General features: G+C 44.3%; 1 protein-coding gene and 1 long non-coding RNA gene across 2 annotated transcripts in view; one reads left to right on the top strand and one right to left on the bottom strand.

Annotated features, from left to right (window-relative positions):
- Positions 1-2,180: 2,180 nt before the first annotated feature.
- Positions 2,181-16,575, bottom strand: LOC106496559 (uncharacterized). Its single transcript, XR_001294633.2, has 4 exons — positions 16,477-16,575; positions 5,000-5,130; positions 2,417-2,533; positions 2,181-2,330 (listed from the first exon to the last, which is right to left on the bottom strand). It is a non-coding gene; the product is annotated as an uncharacterized lncRNA (long non-coding RNA).
- The window catches only part of LOC106496558 (tropomodulin-2), a 35,603-nt gene continuing 19,886 nt past the window's right edge, over positions 4,496-20,212 (top strand). The window contains exons 1-3 of the mRNA XM_067305606.1: positions 4,496-4,551; positions 14,565-14,773; positions 16,513-16,669. Coding sequence (XP_067161707.1) covers positions 14,648-14,773; positions 16,513-16,669 — 283 coding nt within the window. The 5' untranslated portion in view covers positions 4,496-4,551; positions 14,565-14,647. The remainder of the gene's footprint in view (positions 4,552-14,564; positions 14,774-16,512; positions 16,670-20,212) is intronic.

Below are 20,212 nucleotides of genomic sequence, written 5' to 3'. Positions count from 1 at the left end.
GGCAAGCACTGCTGGGACCAGGGCAGCTCCGCAGAGCTCTGCGAGCAGGATGCAGAGGACGCGAGTAGGTGGGGTCTCCTCCCAGGACACGCAGAAGTCTCATTATGTCCTTGGGCGGCTCCTTTCAACTTGCAGCCTTCTGGGGTCCCAAAGCAGGAGATTCTGGTTCCCGTCCCTGATCACATGCCCACCACATGGGCCCCCAGTTTAAAGTAATGGCCTCTGTCTCACTTTCCACACCTGCAAAATGGAAACAATGATACAATTTGAGATCTACTGCTGAAAATGAATAGTTCAGGATGTGGTATTTATTATTACTATTACTACCATGGCAAACACAGAGTCCAAATCTAAATGCATTCCTTTAGGATTTAGTATACTATGGATATAGAGGAGTCCACAGAAATTAAGTTTTGGTGAAACCATAGTGGCTGAGTTGGCTTTAGATTAGTGCTAATTAAGGTATTGTACTCTGCCTTATAAAACAGTCCAAGAAAATCCTATTGTCTGCCAAACCAATGCAATTAAGAAAACCAAACCAAACTGCAGTTGCAGTCTGACCACTTGACATGCTGCTGGCCAGCACTGGAAGACTTGAACCACCCAGCCCTTAAGAACCAGGGCTGATTGCATAAATCGATTCTGTTCAAATACCATTTCAGGAAGTGCGACTGCAACTCAGCAATTTACATGTGAACAAGAGTCAAATTTTATCTTTAGCCTAGGTCTGAGATTGCCAATCAGTCATTGAACCAAGAACTTTTAAATACAGGTCACTGAGTTTGATCAACAGCTGGTCTTTAAGGGAAGAGATCAAAATATGCACAACACAGTAATCAAGACCAGATGTTTGTCTAAAAGCCATACTCTAGCTCAAGCAGGAATTAATTAAGCAAAGTCTTGCAAGCTGTGTTATAAGGAAATCAGATGAAAAGATCACAACAGTCCCTCTGCTTTCTCATTAAAAAAATAAATAATTCAAAACAACTGACCACATTTTGGCTATAAATAGTTTAGTGAAATAAAACTTGCTTTTGGATGCCCCAGGTAAGGATTTACAGTGATGTAACCTGCAGGTAGTAAATTCAGTTTTAGGTAGGGCTGGAAAAGTGCCAAATCTCTACACTACATTCACCATGCAACAGCTGAGAAACAAACTCTAATTGGGGTCAAAGAGAAGATAAAGCCAGGAAATATTTTACTTAGGAATCCACAGGACTGCTGCTTCTCAAAGGTGTCCCCCATAGTGGAGCAAATTTTTTTCTAGAATAGTGATCCCCATGCGTATTGTATCCTGATGGTGTTAACTCTGCCACTGCGCATCTTTCAATAAGTCATCTTAAATAGATAAATAGATAAATGGCCTGGATGGACAAAATGTTATGCAAAGATTCCTACTAGGGAAAAAGGACTCTCCGGACTATTTGTGGAGCTTTACCCCTGCAGTAGTGCGTTTTAGATATGCTTTCAGGATATTAGTCTGTGAAGTCCCATACGTTGGAAATAAGGTCTCAGTCAAGATAGTCACAGTCATATATCTTTGCAAATATATCCCATATTATGGGATATAATACCTCTTAGATTTGTGAAATGTGTTGTATATTTTTGTTTTTTAATTTCTTGGTTTGGTAAGTATGAATATATTTAGAATATACACTCTGTACACAAAGTAACTGAAATGTGGTAAGGTTTACTTTGTATGCTGTGAGTTTGAGCAAAATGTTAATCCTAGACATGTAGGTATACTGCTGTGTACATCTGCATTTAATATATTTGTTATGTATATTTTTGTCTGTATGTCATTAATACAGTTGACCTATATCTCTTCTTAGACAAAGACTGTTCATATTTCTAATTTTTTGATTGCAAAACTGTGTATGAGGTAAAAGGAAGAAAGAAACAATAAGAAATCACAGCCAAAGGAGAGAAGAACATTGCCTCCAGCCAAGTCCTACACTCCCTGTAGAGGTCTTAGATTGTTACATTTCTAACAGAAATTAATAAGAAGTGAATTTGTCAGCAGATACAGTATAAGGCAAATGGAGAAGTCAGCATGGGAGGGGTTCTCCCCATCCATATCAACTGAGAAATAGTTTCAAATTAACAAATACAGTTTAAGGCATGACAAGAAGAACTGAGAAAAAACTTGCAGAAGTTTATCAGAGAATAAACATCCCCAAGTTAACTTTGTTTCTTTGTTGATATTGTACATTTTCCTTTATCAGTACTTGAATAAGTATGATATCATCCTAGATTTGGCACCAATCTTTGGTGCAAAAGTGAAGTCTTCAGTCATTTTCCAGTCGTATACGTAACCAGGTCCTCAACAGCTGCAAGAATATAACTCAGTTAACCCCAGTCCTTGAGACCAAGATTAAACCCCAAAAGAGCACAATCCCTTCTAAAAATCACATACACACTTCTGCATCCAGCAGACTGAATCCAGCCATGTTCACAATGCGGCCACAGTCCCAAATGCTGCAGCACAGCAGATTTCAGAGGAACTCAATGTGGCTTTCCAGGTGGTCTGGTCCTGCAGAGAGACAAACAAAACCATGGATGTAAACCCAGTTTATTTGAACCCTTAAACCCCTGCAGCAGGGGAGAGAATGTGGGATAAATTGATCTGGTTTTTTTTTGTTTTGTTTTGTTTTGTTTTTCCATTTCTGTTGGTTTGATAACATTTTGGATGTTTGGCAGAAGCTTTGTTAACTTATGGCTGAATATCTTATTTCATAAGAAGCTGGAGACAGGGAGGGTCCAAGCAGATAAATGCAGTTTTGGACCATCTTTGTGCATTCTGTGCATTACTGTGAATGCAGGTGTTTTCCTGAGCAGCAGGAGCAAAATGCCCGATCTAACCCTTCAGTCCCTGATACTAATAGGAGTTTCCTGCCAGAAGTCCTGCCACAGATACAAGAGGTGGTTGGCAGGGTATGGAGTGAAGCTGAAGTCATTACACTTCCTAGCTGCAATTTTTTTCCAGAGGAAAATTCAGCTCTGGTGCAGCATCTGCTTCTTAACAAAGCAGCCTCTTGTTTTCCGGCTGACATGTCATGAAACTTAAAGACATTTTAATCACTGGAATAGCTTTGCTGCTGCTAGTGACTCACCACTTGGTGCTCAGAACCAAGGGCTTCAGTTCAGCTGAACCACAGTGCCCAGCATAAGTTAATATTAATACAGTGTAGATGTAAAAACATAAATTGTCAAAGCAAATTGAAAGAAGAGGAGCATCAAAACGGTCTCTTCCTATACTCTGTTAAGATCAACATGGTCTTCCAAGAGGTGTTGACCTCACAGCACCACAGTAACCTCACGGCACTGGGATACAGCCAGAGCTCTCCTCGACAAGAGCCACCAAGCCGAAAGCAGCGCAGAGCAGTGCGGGGGCGATTGCCTTCTCAAAGGCAGAGAAGCCTTGACCTTTGAGGACCACGCGCAGAAACACACACATGCTCTGTTCTTTAGGCCTCCAGGGGAGGTCCTCCAAGCCCGTATGGAGATGGAGAACCAGTTAGGAAGCTGATGCCTGATGCCCTGGCCCCAGTCCAGGCAGGAGGCTCTGGGCAGTGCCCAGCACCCTCTGTTCCAGCACTGGCTCCCTGGATGCGTGCAGGGCCATGGGGGGCCCTTGCACTCTGCTGCAGGACCTGTCTGGCCAGTTGGGTGGCTGGGCTGGTCGCAGAGGCTGGCGAGCAGCGCAAAGGTGCTTCCCAGGGCCAGGCACCAGCAGCGTGCCGGGGCTCGCGTGCACCACTGCCAAGGCTGTGTGTCCAAACATGGCACGTGCGCAGCCAGCTGCGCGAGACATGCACAGGGCAGGGCCACTGGTGCAACGGGTGCAGCATCTGAGCCCCAGTGTCACCTGTTTTCATGGCTTCCACATAGAGGAGACTCGCAGGAGAGGGAAAACACTGAGGCTACGTCAGGACAAGTCAAGGACAGGAGGGTGAAATATGTCTGGTGGTGGGACAGGTCAGGCCTCACCTGCAGTCTTCGGGCAGAAAGAAATGGTAAAGGTGTGAGGGAAGAGGGGGGCCACGGGGAGAGGGGGGGTGACCTGATCCTGTGGTGAGTGGAGGAGGGGTGCCAAGGTGCCGAGGGCGAGGACAGGAGGGGCGCTGCGGGCAGTGCTGGTGGGGCTCATGTTGGGGTACTGGTGGTGGTGCTGGTGGGGCTGGTGCCAGGGTACTGGTGGTGGTGCTGATGCTGGTGCTGGTGGAGAGGGTGGTGCTGCTGGGGTCGGTGCTGGTGCTGGTGCTGGTGCTGGTGCTGGCGGTGCGGGTGCGGGTGCGGGTGCGGGTGCCGGCGGGGGTGCGGCGGCTCCGCGGCGGCGGCCGGACTACGAGTCCCGGCGTGCCCGGCAGGGCAGCGGGCCGCGCTGCGCAGCCGCGCGCCGGGCACCCACCTGCCGCCGCCGGGCTGGGCTCGGGCTCGGGCTCGGGCGCGGACGGGCGCGCAGCCGCTGGCGGGGCCGGGCTCGGGGCGCGCAGGGGCGCGCAGGCGGCCGGCGGGCACGGACAGGCGCACGGGCGGCCCCACGGCCGGGTAAGGCTGCGGGCCGGGCCGGGCCGGGCCGGGCGCGGCGGCGGCGGCTCCGCGCTGCGCTGCGCGGTGCGGTGCGGCGCGGGCGGGCGCGGAGCGGGCGGTGCGGGTGCGGGCGCGGAGCACCGCGGCGCAGGGCGCAGGGCCCGGCCGCCCGCAGCCGCGGCGAGAGCGGTGCCGCCGCGAACCGCTTCTGCCCCTTTTGCGCAGCGCGTTTGTGCCTGTGCTAGCGCGCTCACGCCCTTTACATCGGGCATTAAACCACAAAACTGGGATCAAACAGGAGACGGGAAGGGGTTTCCGTGGGTGCGGAGGAGCCGTCGCTGCGTGCCGGGGCCGCGGCGGCGCTGGCGGGGCGCCGGCTGCGTCCGCGGCCCGCGGAGCCCCGCGGGAGCGGCGTCCGGGCGGCTCGGCGCGGCGCGTCGGGAGCGTCCTGACGGGCAAAACGCACCTCAGAACCTGCGCATCGGCGTTCGGCATCGCATGGGCTCTGTCTTGTCATCTCGGGGCTACGAAACCATCAGGGCGTTCCTGCGCTAATTCACGGTTTTTTTTCCTTTGATGGAAGCTTTGAGGGAATCTCTGGTGCCAGGGAAAAAAAATCTACAGTTGATCAATGAAAAATGTGAAATCTGAGGACTATAACTATGAAAAATAAATGAAAACTGGTTAGATTCATGTGACCACCTTGAGCTTAGGAGTAATATAAACTTATGGGAAAACCTTCTAACGTCACAAATGATGAAACAAATTCCGAAATATATCAATATCAAATATCTATTTAAAATACAATTGGAAGAAGACATAATGTTCTTCTATCATGAATGATACACTGTATGGGGTCTAGGCATTTCAAAATGTTTGGTTGAAGAAGTGTTAGTAAGTTATTGTTCTGTGTATTTGAGGTAAATATGTCCAGTCTTTTCAGTTTCTCATCATATGGAAGCTTTTCTATAACTGATTATTCTCAGAAATTGTCCTTGAACTTCCTCTTTTCTGCCATCCACTTTGGGGACAGGGGAATGTGCAACTGGAGAGAAACCCCCCGGGACCAACTGGCCTAATATTGCAGACATCACATCTTTTAATCCTGTGCAAGGGATATGCTTGTTAGAAAAAAGAACGCAAATTTTGGGGCGTATTCAGGTGTCTCACTGAATTTTACTAATGAAATTACAATCTTTTCAGCATTATTCTACACCCGTTTGCTTTCTAATAGACTATCTGCCTTTGCTGTGGTGCTGTATGCTGTGTAGCTGTCTTAACTGAGCTTCCACAATAGACTTTATTAAATTGTTACCATTAGTTAAAAAAAATTAAGAAGGTTATGTGAGTCATTTCCATGGCTTTGCTGACCTAAATTCCATCTGTATCCCTTCTCCCATTCATCTAGCTTGGCTGCATTTCTCTGAATTTAGCCAGTAGCCTCTCTCCTCTTGACAATCTAAATAATTATGTTCAAAATGGCACATTTTGCCATCTCATTCCATAACTTTTCTTTTTTCTGCAAATTATTATTGTTCACTTCCATTATCTTACAGCTTCTGGCAAGCAAAGTTTACACGTTTCTGCTGTTATGACCTGTTCAAGTTTTGTTTACAGCATTCCTAAGTTATTGATTCAGACTTCATTTCACATAGTTTGATGTTTTAGTGTGGTTGGGTATCCTTTTGACCAAGGTGTGGTAGCTGTGCAGGGTTTTGCGTTGAAAAGCATTGGGTAGCATCCTTCACCCAGGGGTATTTGCATATGCTAGGTTAATGCCGGGGTGAATGCATGCTTTCTATTTCCTGAACATAACACCCAAGCATAGCAGAGCTGTCATGGCTCCTGTTTAACAGTGCAGTTTGCTCATCGTTATTTGGTGCTACAGAGATTTGTTATCTTGCTTTCATTAGGATACTTTTAAAATCCTTCTTTACTGGGATTATTTCAAGGAGCATTTGGGTCTGAAGATCCAGCTGCCAATATGAAATAAGGAAGTCTGAGAGCAGCAGTGATAAAAAGGTAGCACATCATTTGCTATCTGTTGTCAGTACAGGGGAAACAATACTTTTCTCCAATATTACGCAGTTTCCTTTTTTCCTATGGGTGTTTCCAACATGCGAAAAATAAACAATAGTGTTGTCTTTTCCAGGACCAGTCTGATCTGCTTTTTTGTAAAAATAAAAAGTCTATTTCAGGGTACAATTCCTTCTCCTATTTACTGTTTCAGCTATCAGGATGTGCACACCACAGATGGTTTCTCTTATTGGTTTATAGCTAAAATGAAAAAAAAAAAAAACCAAAAACCTAAGAAGGAGACAAAGCAGTTTAGGAAAGATGCAAGAAGAGGTTTTTTTAGAAGTGATCTAACAGTTATCATTATCAACAAGCACAGCTTTGCTATCAGTATTGTATGTTCTTAACCCAGCCGTTGGTTCTCTCTCTGTCATATTTTCACCTAGGGTGTCTCATTTGTTTAAAAGATCCACTTAAAGGAATGAGACTCCCCATGGGGGAAGGGACACATAGCCAGAGCTTGGTACTTGGGAGACCTCGCTTCAATTCTTTGTCTTGCCCTAAACTTTCCATCTGACCTCGAACACAGTATTTCTTTCCCCCGACAGGTCAGTAACATGGCGAGGTTCTCGTTTAGTTGGCGGTGGCTCAGACACCGCAGGGGCAGGCTCCATGTAACTGTGACCGATCAGAGAGGTACCAGCATCCGGCCCTCGGCTTCCCCGTGGTGCCGAGGTACAAAGCTGGGGATAGTTCATGGCCCCAGCGCCTGCTCTGCCCTGCATTCATGGTAGAAGTGATGACAGCAGGAATTATAATTCTCTGTGCACGCGGAGTCCAGGAGACCATTAGCTGGATACAAGACACTTTCTTCTAAACATCACAGCGATGACCGCAATGAGCATCGGGTAGCAACTTACCCGTGTTTGTCCGGGCGACCGCAGCCCCTCGGGCGCCGTGTCCCGAGCCCGGGGCGGGCGTGCTCCGGGTTTGCTCCGCGCGGGGGGCGCAGCCTCTCCTTCCGAGGGAAATCGGCACCTCTGCGCAGCAGAGTCAATCCCGCACAGAGGGTGGTGACTGAAAGGGTTGTAATATCACCGGTGCCCCGGAGAATAACGGGGTGTCTTGCTTCCCCTTGCAGTCGCACGGGCGCTTGTGTAGTCACGTGCAACTGCCTAGCATCCCTCCTGGCAATCCTGGTCTACCTTAACATTAAATCTGGCCCCAGTGACCAACAGGCAATGGGTACCGCTCGCCAGCAAGGTGTTTCTGTTCACAGCAGAGCTGAAGCCTACAGGCGACAAGCAGCAGGAAAGAGCTGCCGTCTCGTAGCCCGTTTTGTCTGAGGAAAAAGAAGACTTGACTCCCCAGGATTTTCAAGCTAGCACTTTACACCATCCTCAGCTGAGGACACTATTTTATGTTTCAATTTTAGACAAGCTACTTAATATTCTTATGATTAAAAATAATTTTTGATATGGAAACAATTCCAGTGGTTATGATCTAAACCAGAATGTCGTTCAGAAACAGATTATAAATTCATCAGCCAGTGTAAAGAAAATGGATTTCTTCTCAAGACTTACTTCCATGTTTTGAATAGTTATGAATAATTCCAGTAATGTTATTTTAGAAACAATATGAAATTAGTTATTTCATAACTTTATTTTGCATCAAAGTGGGAGAAGCATTAATGTTTCATCTCTTTTTAAACTCCCCAGTGAAAAAAACTTTCATCTTATCCAGATCAAAGGCAGTGCCATCCCTTTATATCTTCTATAAATAACAGTACATTCATATGGAAAAATTTTCAATTTACATGATGGTTATTTTCTTGTGAAGGGCATGATCTAACTCCCATTAAAGTGAATTGATGTCTAGTGTTTTATTTGAATAGGAGCTGTCAGTCCCTCATTAAAGAAGCTAACTAATGTAAACTACAGAGTGACAGATGCATTATCAAGGTTCAGAAAAGCTCATCCAATTATGAAATGGAGTTTCTGATCACTGCGTGGTCAGCCGAAATGTTCAGGCATAGTCTAATACAACATAATTGTTAATTATTTACCAAACTCTGTATGGGACTAAACCGGTTGCTGGGAACAGGGCATAAACTAACCCTAGAGTAGCCCTAGGGAGTAAAAGCATTTTATAGAGAGTGGCATTTTCTGTCAAATGGGTTTTAAACATGGAAATTTCATGACATAATTTGCCAAAGATAAAACCAGGAATCCCACATTATTTTTTAGATGAAATGTATCCTTGTTGACACATTACTATCATTTGTTGGTAATTTTAGTAATCAAATGGATATCCGATTACCTGGTATGTTCATATTGTAGTAAATCGGGATAAAAGGAAAACGGTGCTTTATAGAAGAGAATTTGCAAGCCTAGAAACTCTACTGGCAGATACTAATTCTAATTTGCTTGTGAAAATGAACAAATAAGCAAAAACCTTTTGTAGTCTGAGGTTAGACACCTGGAAAACTTTCAGCTCATGCTTTGACCAGAGCGCCTGATGCTGGATGTGCATCACCTCGCCTGGAGACGTCTGAGCTCTGTGAAAGAGTCACCTATGTTTTCAGGTGGGGAAGATCTAGTCTGGTGGGATTTTTTTTTTTTCAGTAAATGAAATTAAGGAAATTTCTAATAAATTATAGTCAGAAACAGAACTCAGTTATTGTATAGCCATGCAGGGAAACCTGCAATTCAAGGGAAGTTAATTTTAAATATATAAGGATTTTTAAGGGTTCATTGCTAAGGTATAATGAAAGATGAAAAAGCAGTGTGGTAACAGAGCAGGTTTCACAAGCACAGTGCCGGTCCCGACTCCGGTGCCGTATGCGGCTGAGTGTTCATTCACGGACCGTCCTCCACAGAGCCCCCCGAGAGCTTATTCATTTCGATCCACCAAGCGATCGCGCTGTGTCGCTGACGGGCTGAGTTAGAAGAGGTGCCCAAGGCCGCTAAGGTACAGCCCAGTCCTCACCCTGTCATGAGTTCCTAGGAAGTTTGGGGGGAAATGGGCAGATAAATGGAGGGTGCTCTAGACACCAAATCCTTTTGTATACCCCTCTTTTCCATTTTCTGCCTTTGCAAGTTTCCTTGTCTGTCTGCTGTCTCTGTCTGCATCCAGACCTGTAGCTAATACCATTCTCATCATACACACCAAACAATCCATTTTATAATGCTTCATTGTATATTAATATTATATTTTTGTGTTATGCTGGGCCTAATGCATTCTTTTTATGTTTTCTGAGAGTTCTGAACCATCTTGTTCTAAACCAAGAAGAAATCTTGTACTACAAAACATGATCTCTGATATACATCTCCCTCATGTTCACAGTTGGAAAGCACATATTGGTCTTGCTTTTTACATTTACACATGCAAATAAAAAGGAACCTTATTTATATGTCAAATAACGGAGTATTCCTCCAAATGTTTTTTTGAAGTTTTGGTTTTCAACAGTCCAGCCTTGTTTTCCATGGCAGTTGCCGGAGAGCAGAGAGATCATCTGTCTGGGATTGGATTAGGGCTATTGTTTGGAGTCCGCCTTTGCCCGGGTGGTGGGGAACAATCAGCCTCTTGCTACTGAACATCTGTTTGTGCTGCACAAACACCGCTCTTAATCACAATGGACCAAATCCCATTTATTTGGTCCAGTATTGATTTAACTTGGGATTTATTCCCATGTTTCTCGCTTCTTTGTTTAGCTACTTGAGACTAAAGAAAGTGAAGGATGTTGCTGCATTTACAGATCTGTTCCAGAGCGATTCATTAAAAGACAAATATCCACCACTCTATGGAAATAGTTTAAAATAAATCATGCATCAGGATTTTCTTTCTAAGCATCAATTGCCACGATTTGCAACAGTAAGAGCAATTTCTCTAATGTAATTGTAATTTTTTTTTCTACAAATATGCAAAGAATTCTGTTGGATTATTTCCTTTTAGTGCATCTCCCTTCATCTAAATACACATTGCCATGCAACTTCATTCTCAGACACTATAAAAACTAGAAATTCACATCACCTGTGTCACAGTATTCTCCTCCCTATATGGTTCCTAATCCTATAATCCTATGGTTCAGGGTGCTCCAATACTTCCCAAGGGATTGAAGCAAATGAGGGTGGGAGCTCTCTGACTTCTAACGTTAATTTGGTAGAGGACTGATACCATTTCAGAAAAAAATATCTGCATCAGCAGTAGAAAATTATTACAGTATTATGGTACCATCAGAAACTATGGCCTGGCTACTCTAGAAAACCCCTTTAGTAGCATGCAAGGATTATAGCAAAGAAAATACTTCTGGTAGAGAGGAGTTAGAACCCAGCAGGTGCTGACTGCATACAGCCAGTAACAGTTTTATGCAGGCAGACTCCTCTCGAAGTCTTTGAAAAACATGTTTTGAATCCTCGCATTGACAGACATGGGTGAAGAAGCTGCCCCAAATAAAACCGAAGTGTCTATTTCTTTCCTTAGAAGGAATCAAGGATAAAAATACAGTCACAGAGTCACTGAAGTTCACCGTGAAACATCTGTGCTCCACAAAGACTTAAAAGTACCACGGCATTAGCACAAATGTTACTACTCACAGTTTTGCACCATTCTGCATCAGCAGAGGTTTTATATTTTGGGCATCTAAAAGCATGTTTTGCTTACCAGTCATTTGCTGTTTAACAGTTAATATATTTGAGCCCATGATAAACTATGGTGCTTGGCATTGCAACTAAATGGAAAAACAAATGGGATTTGTGCTGCTCCATTCCTTACTCTCCTTATTCACTCTTCCCAGTTAGTTTTCAGAGAAACTCCTTATTCTCATGCACGGTGCCCCGTTCTGCTCCCCGCAGAGCCCCTCGTGCAGTGCAGCCCGCTGCCTCTGCAGGTGGCTCGTGCCTGTCCCCTGCACCGCCTGGCACCCCTTCTGCTTTGCACGCTCAGAATAGCAATAGCTAGGGGCGGCTGGTTAGTTCATTGGGGTTTTTTAACTGATTCAAGCTTGAAATATGTTTATTTCATACAGTAATTATAACAAAGGAAACCTGGGGGGGTTGACCTCTAAAAAGCAAATGGTACGTGCGCACTTGGAAAAGTCAAACCACAATAAGAAGCAGCACAGACGGCGTATGGCCCTGTTTACATACACAAAATTAACAATATGGGATCCAGTTAAGAAGGTGGAGATGGTCACCATCACCTTACACAGTGATTTCCAGCGTATGCGAACTCAAGACTTCAGCATTTTCCCTCTCAGGCTGGCTGAGGCTGAACTTACCCCGTTCCCTCGGTTTCCGATAATGCGATGGTGGTGAGAGGTTGACAGAGAGCGTTAAAGCCAGCGAGTACACAACAGGCAGGTCAGCAGCGCGCTCGATAGCCTGTCAGCCGGGGCGGACGCTCCGGAAAAGCTTTGCCGCTGACAGCGGCTGCGGCCACGGGCGTTCCCTGCGCCGCGCAGCTTGGTTCTGTTCAGTCACCCAAGGATAAGACACAGTTATCCAAAGATAAGATACAGAAAGGGAAAATATCAAGGTAATTTCTGCCACAAAATTATATGCATGCAAGAAAAGCCTTATTTCTTCTCTTCCCTGCCCCACTAATTCTAACAGGGTTTGTCCAGCACAGCGCTTGGTGCCGTGAGGAGTTAACTGATGGATCGTTACGCATCTGGGTTTATATTTGTCTTTGGTATCCTTGCTGCACATGGTCAGATGTCTTCTTTTCCTAATGCTAATGAGAGATACAATATTGAGAACTGTCCTGTAGTGAAAAGTGTCTCCTGGGATGTCTTTCCTTTATGGATAGGCATGCTGTGCACTTAAACAAGTCACACAAAAAATCAGAAATGTCCAGTGCACACAAACTGTACCCTGCGGGAATTACCCCGAGCAGCTGGATTCATCTGGCAAACTCCCTTCACCAAAGCCGTCACCGCAGGGTCGCGGGGCCCCAGTGACGCCAGCGAGCAGCTCGTGGCCACCAGCCTCCCGCCTGACGGGAGCGCGGCGCCTCGGCCAGCGAAAGCACGTGGGCGCTCTCACCGCTTGCTTCTCCAACGATATTTAACCTAACCTCGGGATTACAGTTCTGTCTTTTCCGGGGAACATGAATAAACTCTAATAAAATCAACGCTTAAACAATTAAATAGAGTTTTAAAAAGCCCTAATCCCCTCAAAGAAATGTTTCATCCCCGTTAATGACTGCGAGCTGAAATGCTATGTGTTTAACGAGTTTATCCAAAGAAACTTTGAGAAGGCTCCTGATGCCTTAGTATAGAAATACTGTACTGCATCTGAATCTGCTTTTATAATTTTAAGAAAATGTTACTTCTATTTAAAATACTTACATTGTCTAACAAGTAACTTGGGTAATAAATTGCATCAACAGAACTTTTGTAGAGCTAATGTTCTGTTTTAGCACCAAGTACACAAAACCATGAGCTTTTTGGGCTGTTTTTTTTGCCAAAATGCATCTCACACTCATGACATACAGCAGGATTTTGATAATTTAAGAATTTTTTACAACTTCTGTAACTTTGTTAAACTTCAGATGCCAACTGACTTCCTAAAAGAAAACACCAATTTAATGAACAGTTGAATTCTACCATGACATTTGGAATGGCTTGACTTTAATGTAATGCTATGAAAATAAGGTAATAAATAGAGCCATAATAAGGAAAATAAATGAGATTATATAGGGGAAGTAATGCTTCTGCATGGAATAGGATGTTTAACTATTTCAGATCAAGGCTTGTCATGCCTTGTAGTATTCATATAATTCTAGATTTTTCAAATATGTGATTTTACTAATTATTCTCTTTCCTTTCTATAGGTTGTTGATTTCTGTTCATTTAGAAAAATGAGATATGTTTTAAAGTGCTTAATGATCAGGTCTGTTTTTCTGCCACTCATGTCCCACTTCTGGTTTAAAATCGTAGTTTTATTTTAATTAATTTTCAGATAAGTGGAAATAAATATTTTAATAGTGAAACTGTAATTAAATGCAAAATTTTCATTTCAATTTTGACTAAAAGAAAAATAAAGATCAAGTTTCCAGCTCATATAGGGAGCCACATATACCTGCATGGATTTTGTAGACTTATGACAATTGAGGACCTGGCCAAAAGTTGCGGTTGATAGATAAACCAGAGCCAGTGAAGAAAAAGAGTCATTTGTCATATGACCTATCATATGGCAACAACTTACTATTTATGGCCAGTGAATGACTTTCCAGTTACTGATCAGTTGGGATAATAAGGGACCACATTCAAATTTTAAAGCTTAGAGTTCATGAAATATTAAGTCCATATTTTGCTCGTGGCCACGGTTTGAATGCCCACAGGGGCCCCGTGCAGCAGGCTAATTTACAAATGATCTTTGGGGCTATAATGAGCACATCCGCACCCCAGGATTTATTTTGGTGACAACTGCTACCACTTGTAGCAAAAATTGGTTACAAATTACTGCTACAAACCAGCATACTTTAAGGCTTCTCAGGTAGCCAAGATGTACCAAAAAGCCGGCCAAAATGATGTGGGTAAGCTTTTAGCCATCGGCAAAGCTGGAATAAGACGGAATACCTCAAGGCATAATGTTTTGTTTCTTCTTTGTCGGTGTTGGACTGTTTCCTATGACTCTGCCACTTTGCTATGATCCTTTTCATCCCTTTAGCCAAAAGAACAAGCAGATGCTCTGTTTCCAAGCAAATTAAATAAAACAGATTTATCTCTATAACAGAGGATAAGCTCCCAATATTTTTCTTATGCAAGTCTTAAAGCTTCTCTTTGCCATGAACCTTGAAGTTCCTGAATATACCAGTCCTTGCTGTTCCTAGGATACTTGCTGCCTAGCCAGCCCTAGTACTTACACACACACACACACACACCGGAGCTGAGCCAGAACATTTTGTTTCTTTGTCTTCATTAATAAAGTGTAAATGCGACTCTCAGCATGTGGGCCCTTTACGACTGTATCTGCTAAATGGAGACACTCAAAATGCCTTCTTGTTAACAGCGACCAAAACCACGAGACGCGCAGTGCTCCCGAATGGTCGAAACCCTGAAGAGAAGCATCCGCTGAGCAGTGCAGCAGGAGCCATGTCTCTGCCCTTCCGCAAAGAGTTGGAGAAATACAAGAATATCAACGAAGATGAAATACTCAGCAAACTCTCGGAGGATGAACTGAAACAGCTAGAACATGTTCTTGACGACCTTGATCCTGAGGTTAGTGCTAGGGGCCAGGGGACTAATATTTCAAATGCTATCGACTGCAAATGCCATGTTCTGCAGCATTTGGTATTTGCGTTGTGCCACGGGAGAGGCAGTGTGCTCTGAAGGATGAACAGCTCAGCTAGGGGCATTTTGGTTTTGCTCCTGCTGTGATGGACTACTTGCTTTTGTACAAGCCGCGGTGCCTCCTCCATCCCTCGTCTATTTAGGCACGAGCTTGTCTGAGCTGTAAATCTTAATCATGTTTGTACACGGCAGTAGGATGAGACGCCTTATGTGGCTGCTATTTCTGAGCCCAGCAATAAACAAACAAACTTAATGGGTGTTTGTGAAGATTGGATCTTTGGAACTTCTGAAATCTGTTGACTATGTCATTCAACGCAGATATTTTTAACTGAGGAGAATATATTTAGGCATGATTTAGGAAAGGCAGACTCAGCTACATGCTGTCATTTTCTAGAGAACAAGGATAATTTGGATATTTGAGGAGACTGTTGCAGAGTGCCTAAAGACCTCTGGCCTGGGCACCGCTCGGTCCCACAGCAGTGGGTTAAGGGCCCACGTGTTCTTGTGGGAAGTCTGCCTGTACCTGCCACAAAAGCTGCTGGGCTGATGTGGGAGTTTGAAAACCAGCAGATAATCTGTCCGATAAAATTCATTCACTCTGGAGACAAAGTAAAGTGCGAAAAACCAATAGGTTTATAGGCTGTAGTTTTGTAGCACACATTTACCTGGAGGTTAAGGGTGGGCTTTAGAGTCCTCCCCTCCCTTCTGCCCACTTCTCTCCACTACAGCCACCTTTTCAGTGTGTTTTTCGGGTAAGTTCAGGTATCTGGCAGCTCAAATGGAAACAGCGCATTCCAGAAAAAAAGCCACAGTGCCTCTGTAGCCGATCCCCGGCGTGCAGTGCAGCTGTACCACTCCGGACACGGCGGTGGTGCCCAAGTCAACGCAGCCCCTGGGGTTCATTGGCAGCTCAGAAGCGGCCGGGCGCTTGCCGCACACCGGCCTCCCCGCGCGCGCGCCGGCCAGCTGTGCAGCGCTTCGGCAGCGCCCCGGGGCAGCCCCAGCACGGTGGCTCTACTGCGTGTGCGCTGCTGGCCCGTGTGCCGGCAGCCTTTCTGGCGTTTCCTGGGCAGAAACGCGGAGCCCTGGGCATGCTCCTGCCTCCCGCGATGCAGGTGCAGTCGTACGGCCGCACAGCTGCCTGGCGAAAGCGGGGCTTCGCCTGCTCGCTTCCTGCACACCCCGCATAATTCACCAGTTATTTTCGGCGCGTTCTACTCATTTCTGAAGTCCAAGAAACAGCATTAGAATGACATTAATTTTTTGAAAAATGAAAAGAGAGGGGTAAAAATGGGCAAAAGAACAAATGAAGAGAGGAAAGGTAGAGAAAACATATCCTGTTCCACTTACCTGGACTCTAAACTATATGGTTGTAGGAGGCACAACACAAAGGATTCTCATCTTGCTCAGGTCTTTGGTGCTAGGCTTGTAAATACGGTTAATAAAAATATTCCGAGGTGGCAGAAGTGAGAAGCCTGAAGATACTGATTTTAATGATTACATTTGAATAATGTGTATAACTGCCGTCACCAAAGAGCCTTATGTGAAGTAACATGCAAAGAATAGTTTCACTTAAAAAAAACACACTACTGAAATTAAATGTGGGACCCTATGTGAAACTGCGCCATCACCTGTGTGTCCGTGGCTGTCTTTCCCGGTGCTCGCAGAACGCCTTGCTGCCCGCGGGGTTCCGGCAGAAGGACCAGACCACCAAAGCTGCCACCGGCCCCTTTGACAGGGAGCGCCTCCTTTCGTACCTGGAGAAGCAAGCGCTCGAGCATAAGGACAGAGAAGACTTTGTACCATTTACGGGGGAAAAGAAAGGTACGGTCCGTCGCCGGCTCCGCGTCGAGCGCCGAGCCACCCGAACGCGGGCAGGCAGGGCTGCGCGGCTGCTTTGTGAAAGCGGCCGGCGCAAAAGCGGCGGAGGCCGTGTTGCGCAGGGTGAGGCTCACGAGCCGGAGTCAGAGCTGTTGCTAGAGGAGGTAAAGCGGTGGTTTTATCTGCGCTGGGCTGGTCTGCCTGGCCCCTCTGGAGTTATAATCCCAGGTTTTGGATCAGGCCCATGAGGGGGTTTGCGAACACGCTGACACCAACCCAGCAAAGGGCTGGAGTAGCAGCTTCCCGTCCAGCAAATGCCTCCGCCTGAAGTTAAGCACGGTCCCAGGTAGCTTCATCAACTTAACGAGGACTACTCCTATATTAAGCCTTAGGCTCATGCATGGGTAGTGTACTAGGGGAGGTGGTTAGGAGGAAAAGTCTCAAATACCTTTCTAAGTAAGCTTTATTTGCAATCACTGTAAGTAATAGTTCAGAGAGTGCACTTAAAAAAATAAGTATTTTTCCGGTTGTTTACTAGCACATCTGGCAATGCTGTTCCCACAGTTTCTCTGTTTCCCTTTGTCCTACAGCTACAGGGGAAAAAAAGGGAGAAAAACAGGAAAAACTAATTCTAATCACTCAGACATTGGTTGGGTAACCTTAGGGTAGTTACAGTCATGTTTTTAAGTAGACAGTGTTCTTTTAGCACCATTACCTCCCTTTCTTCATCTGTATACAGTGGACAAAAACACCCACCTCAGGCCACCCCTTCATTCAGGAAGGAACTTAAGTCCAGCCGGTTTCCAAACATCCGATAAATTTCCTGTTATTTCAATGGGACCTGCTTAAAGGTAAGCAGGTATTTCAGGAGAGTCAAGAGCAACATTTTTTACTTTGTGTATCATTACTATTTACAAAGGATATAAAATGTCATTTGCAGGCTGAGTTATTGTTACTATCATGACATTGTATTTTCACGCTTTGAAACAATGGCTTTGGAGAATAGGGACAGTTTTCAGCTAGATCTGATTGACGCATTTTTTATCATGCAGCACTTTCATTTCCCTAGGTTTTCCTCCATCAGAACTTGTGCTTAATGCTATTCACAGGGCTGATGCTGAGCCTGCTGAAATACAGTAGCATTGCAGGGATCCTGCAGGTAGCAGGCGCAATCAGGCACATACTGTACAGAAAGGAAAATGGTTCGTTGTCACATGAACTTATTACCAATTGCTTTTCTTTTCCAGTCTCTTATAGACCATCGTGTTAACGCAATACAAGTCACTGCTGGAAGGCTCTGCGTATATATACCAACACCATCAGTCAGGTCTCACCTTGCTGATCTTTAATGGCTTAGGGCTAAGCTGTGCCATTTTGCGTTGTAGCCATGTCTGAGATCTCTAAGCATGTCTGAAACGTATACAAAAAGCAAACAGTGGTGCATGGAATTGTATATACCCACAGGACACACTTGATCTGCATAAAACTAACCGCTGTGTTGTCCATGCCAGTGTTATTCTGCATATTGGGATGTTTCTTCTACCTGAGTTTTCTTTTGATGAGGCTAAAGCAGCATTATTCTTTAATTTGCCCCCAGATGTCCTTAAAGTTCCTATTAATGCTCTTTATTAATTCCTGGTGTCTCTGGTGGAAATACCACTGTTCTACAAACACAAATAACCACACATTTCAGTTATCCCTCAGCACAGAGTGAATTCAGACATCCTGGCACTTAAAGCTATTCTTACTTTGTTTTTTGTTTCATTGTGATCATTTACATCAGTTACAGTTTTAGGAATTATTATGATTATGAGGGTTTTTTACAGCATTTTAGGCTAAGGGAATTACTCCCTCAGTTTCTCTTGTTCTCTCATATTAGTTCTTTATCCCAGACAAAATCCTTAATATTAGCCCTAGCAGATTAAATCACATGAAAACAACCATGTGTTCCTTGCTTTATGCAATCATTTTACAATTACAAACTAAACACAAAGAATTCTAATAAATTTTCATTGAACTGAAAGGCCACATGCCATGAAAATACTCTTTGCTTCTCTGTTAACATTAGAAATAACTGAATTAATCTGAACCTGATACAATTCATTGTGTTCAGTACCTTGATAATTGAGAACTGGATAGACTGTGCAGCATCATTTTTGTGCTGTTTTCAAGGAATTGGCTTTGGAAAAGAATCTTTTTATTTTGAGCTTGGCATGTCCTAGATTGGTCCTAGTGCCTCTCTTCTGCTGCCCTCTGGCTTGCCTGGCACGGAGGTTCCTACAGACTGACAACCAGATTTCAAGCACTGCGCTTTGCTTTGCTGCCTCCCTTCCTTCTCCTTCCCCTTGCTCTGCCCTGCAAAGACATCACGATTTCTAAGGCTCAGAATCTGAGTCTCGGAAAACAGACGACTGAAATCTCCATCTGCCAGATAAACACCTACTGAAGTCTTCCTACAAATTGTATGATAATCTGGCTGATTGGGTGGACGTGATGAAATGTGCTGAATGCTGCCTAAAGGCCGGGCGTGCATGGCTGGCTCCGTATCTAGAATCGGTGCTTCGAACTGCGGCGTTATTTGTTTTGGCAAACTTGATTGAAGAAGCAGTAATGGAGTGACTGTATTAAAACATCAGTGAGTTGACTTTCATTTATAGTAAGATATTTTCTGTGCAGGGAAATAAAACAATCCTGCAAAGGCCTCTCCAGCATATGATACTGTATGTTAGATTTTAAGTCACTTTAATTAGAGAATAATTGACATTCTTTCAAAGCTCCATAATTAGTCCAGGATAAATAATTTACATTTTGAAAATGTGTCCTCATAAGAAACTTTAGAAGAGTATCTCTTGGGGAAGAGCTTACTTTTCACCTTCTGCATGGTGATGGACTCTAAAGTACCTTTACAGTTTGGTAAATATTTCTATTATTACATTAAATATATGCCCATTAAAAGATTTCTTTACCTTATAGCAGCTCTCTAATGTAGCCATACTATAAATAGTCCCAAATTAATTTTAAAGTAATTCTGCTAGTTAAAAATTAAGCACTGGGAGAGCTCCAAAATGCGTATGGTTGTATATAAATAGAAACGGGAGGTGTGGATGCCAATAGGCCATTTGGCATTATTTCCCACCTGAGGATATTTGTGTGTTAGTAGCATTAGAATACGTCAAGTGTTGTTTCAGCTTTTGTCACTGTAGTTTGATATTTGCCTTCCACTGGGAAAATATCTATTTTTTTCAAATTTTGGAAGTGGAATGCTTCTACCATATGTTAAGTGACACTTTTGCCCATTCCTATGGTTATCATGCAAAGCTGGTACTGACTTGGAAACTCAGTGGTGAGCTGAAAAGAAGGTGGCATTTGAAATAACCTGCTTCCAGAAGAGTCCGGGATGCATCATTATTTTTTATCCAGTGTCTCTGCCTTCCTTTTTTTTTTTTTTTTGGTTAATGTTTTATTGGAGAGTTCTTGAACAGAAAGCAGTACCAAACAACTGCTGAAGGACAAAATTCAGTTGCCTGTGTTGGTCTTTATATGCTC

The sequence above is a fragment of the Apteryx mantelli genome, chromosome 15 (assembly GCF_036417845.1).
Source record: "Apteryx mantelli isolate bAptMan1 chromosome 15, bAptMan1.hap1, whole genome shotgun sequence".
Classification (NCBI taxonomy): Eukaryota; Metazoa; Chordata; class Aves; order Apterygiformes; family Apterygidae; genus Apteryx; species Apteryx mantelli.
Note: the sequence above shows the minus strand (reverse complement) of the source record. Positions and strands in the feature narration are given on the sequence as shown.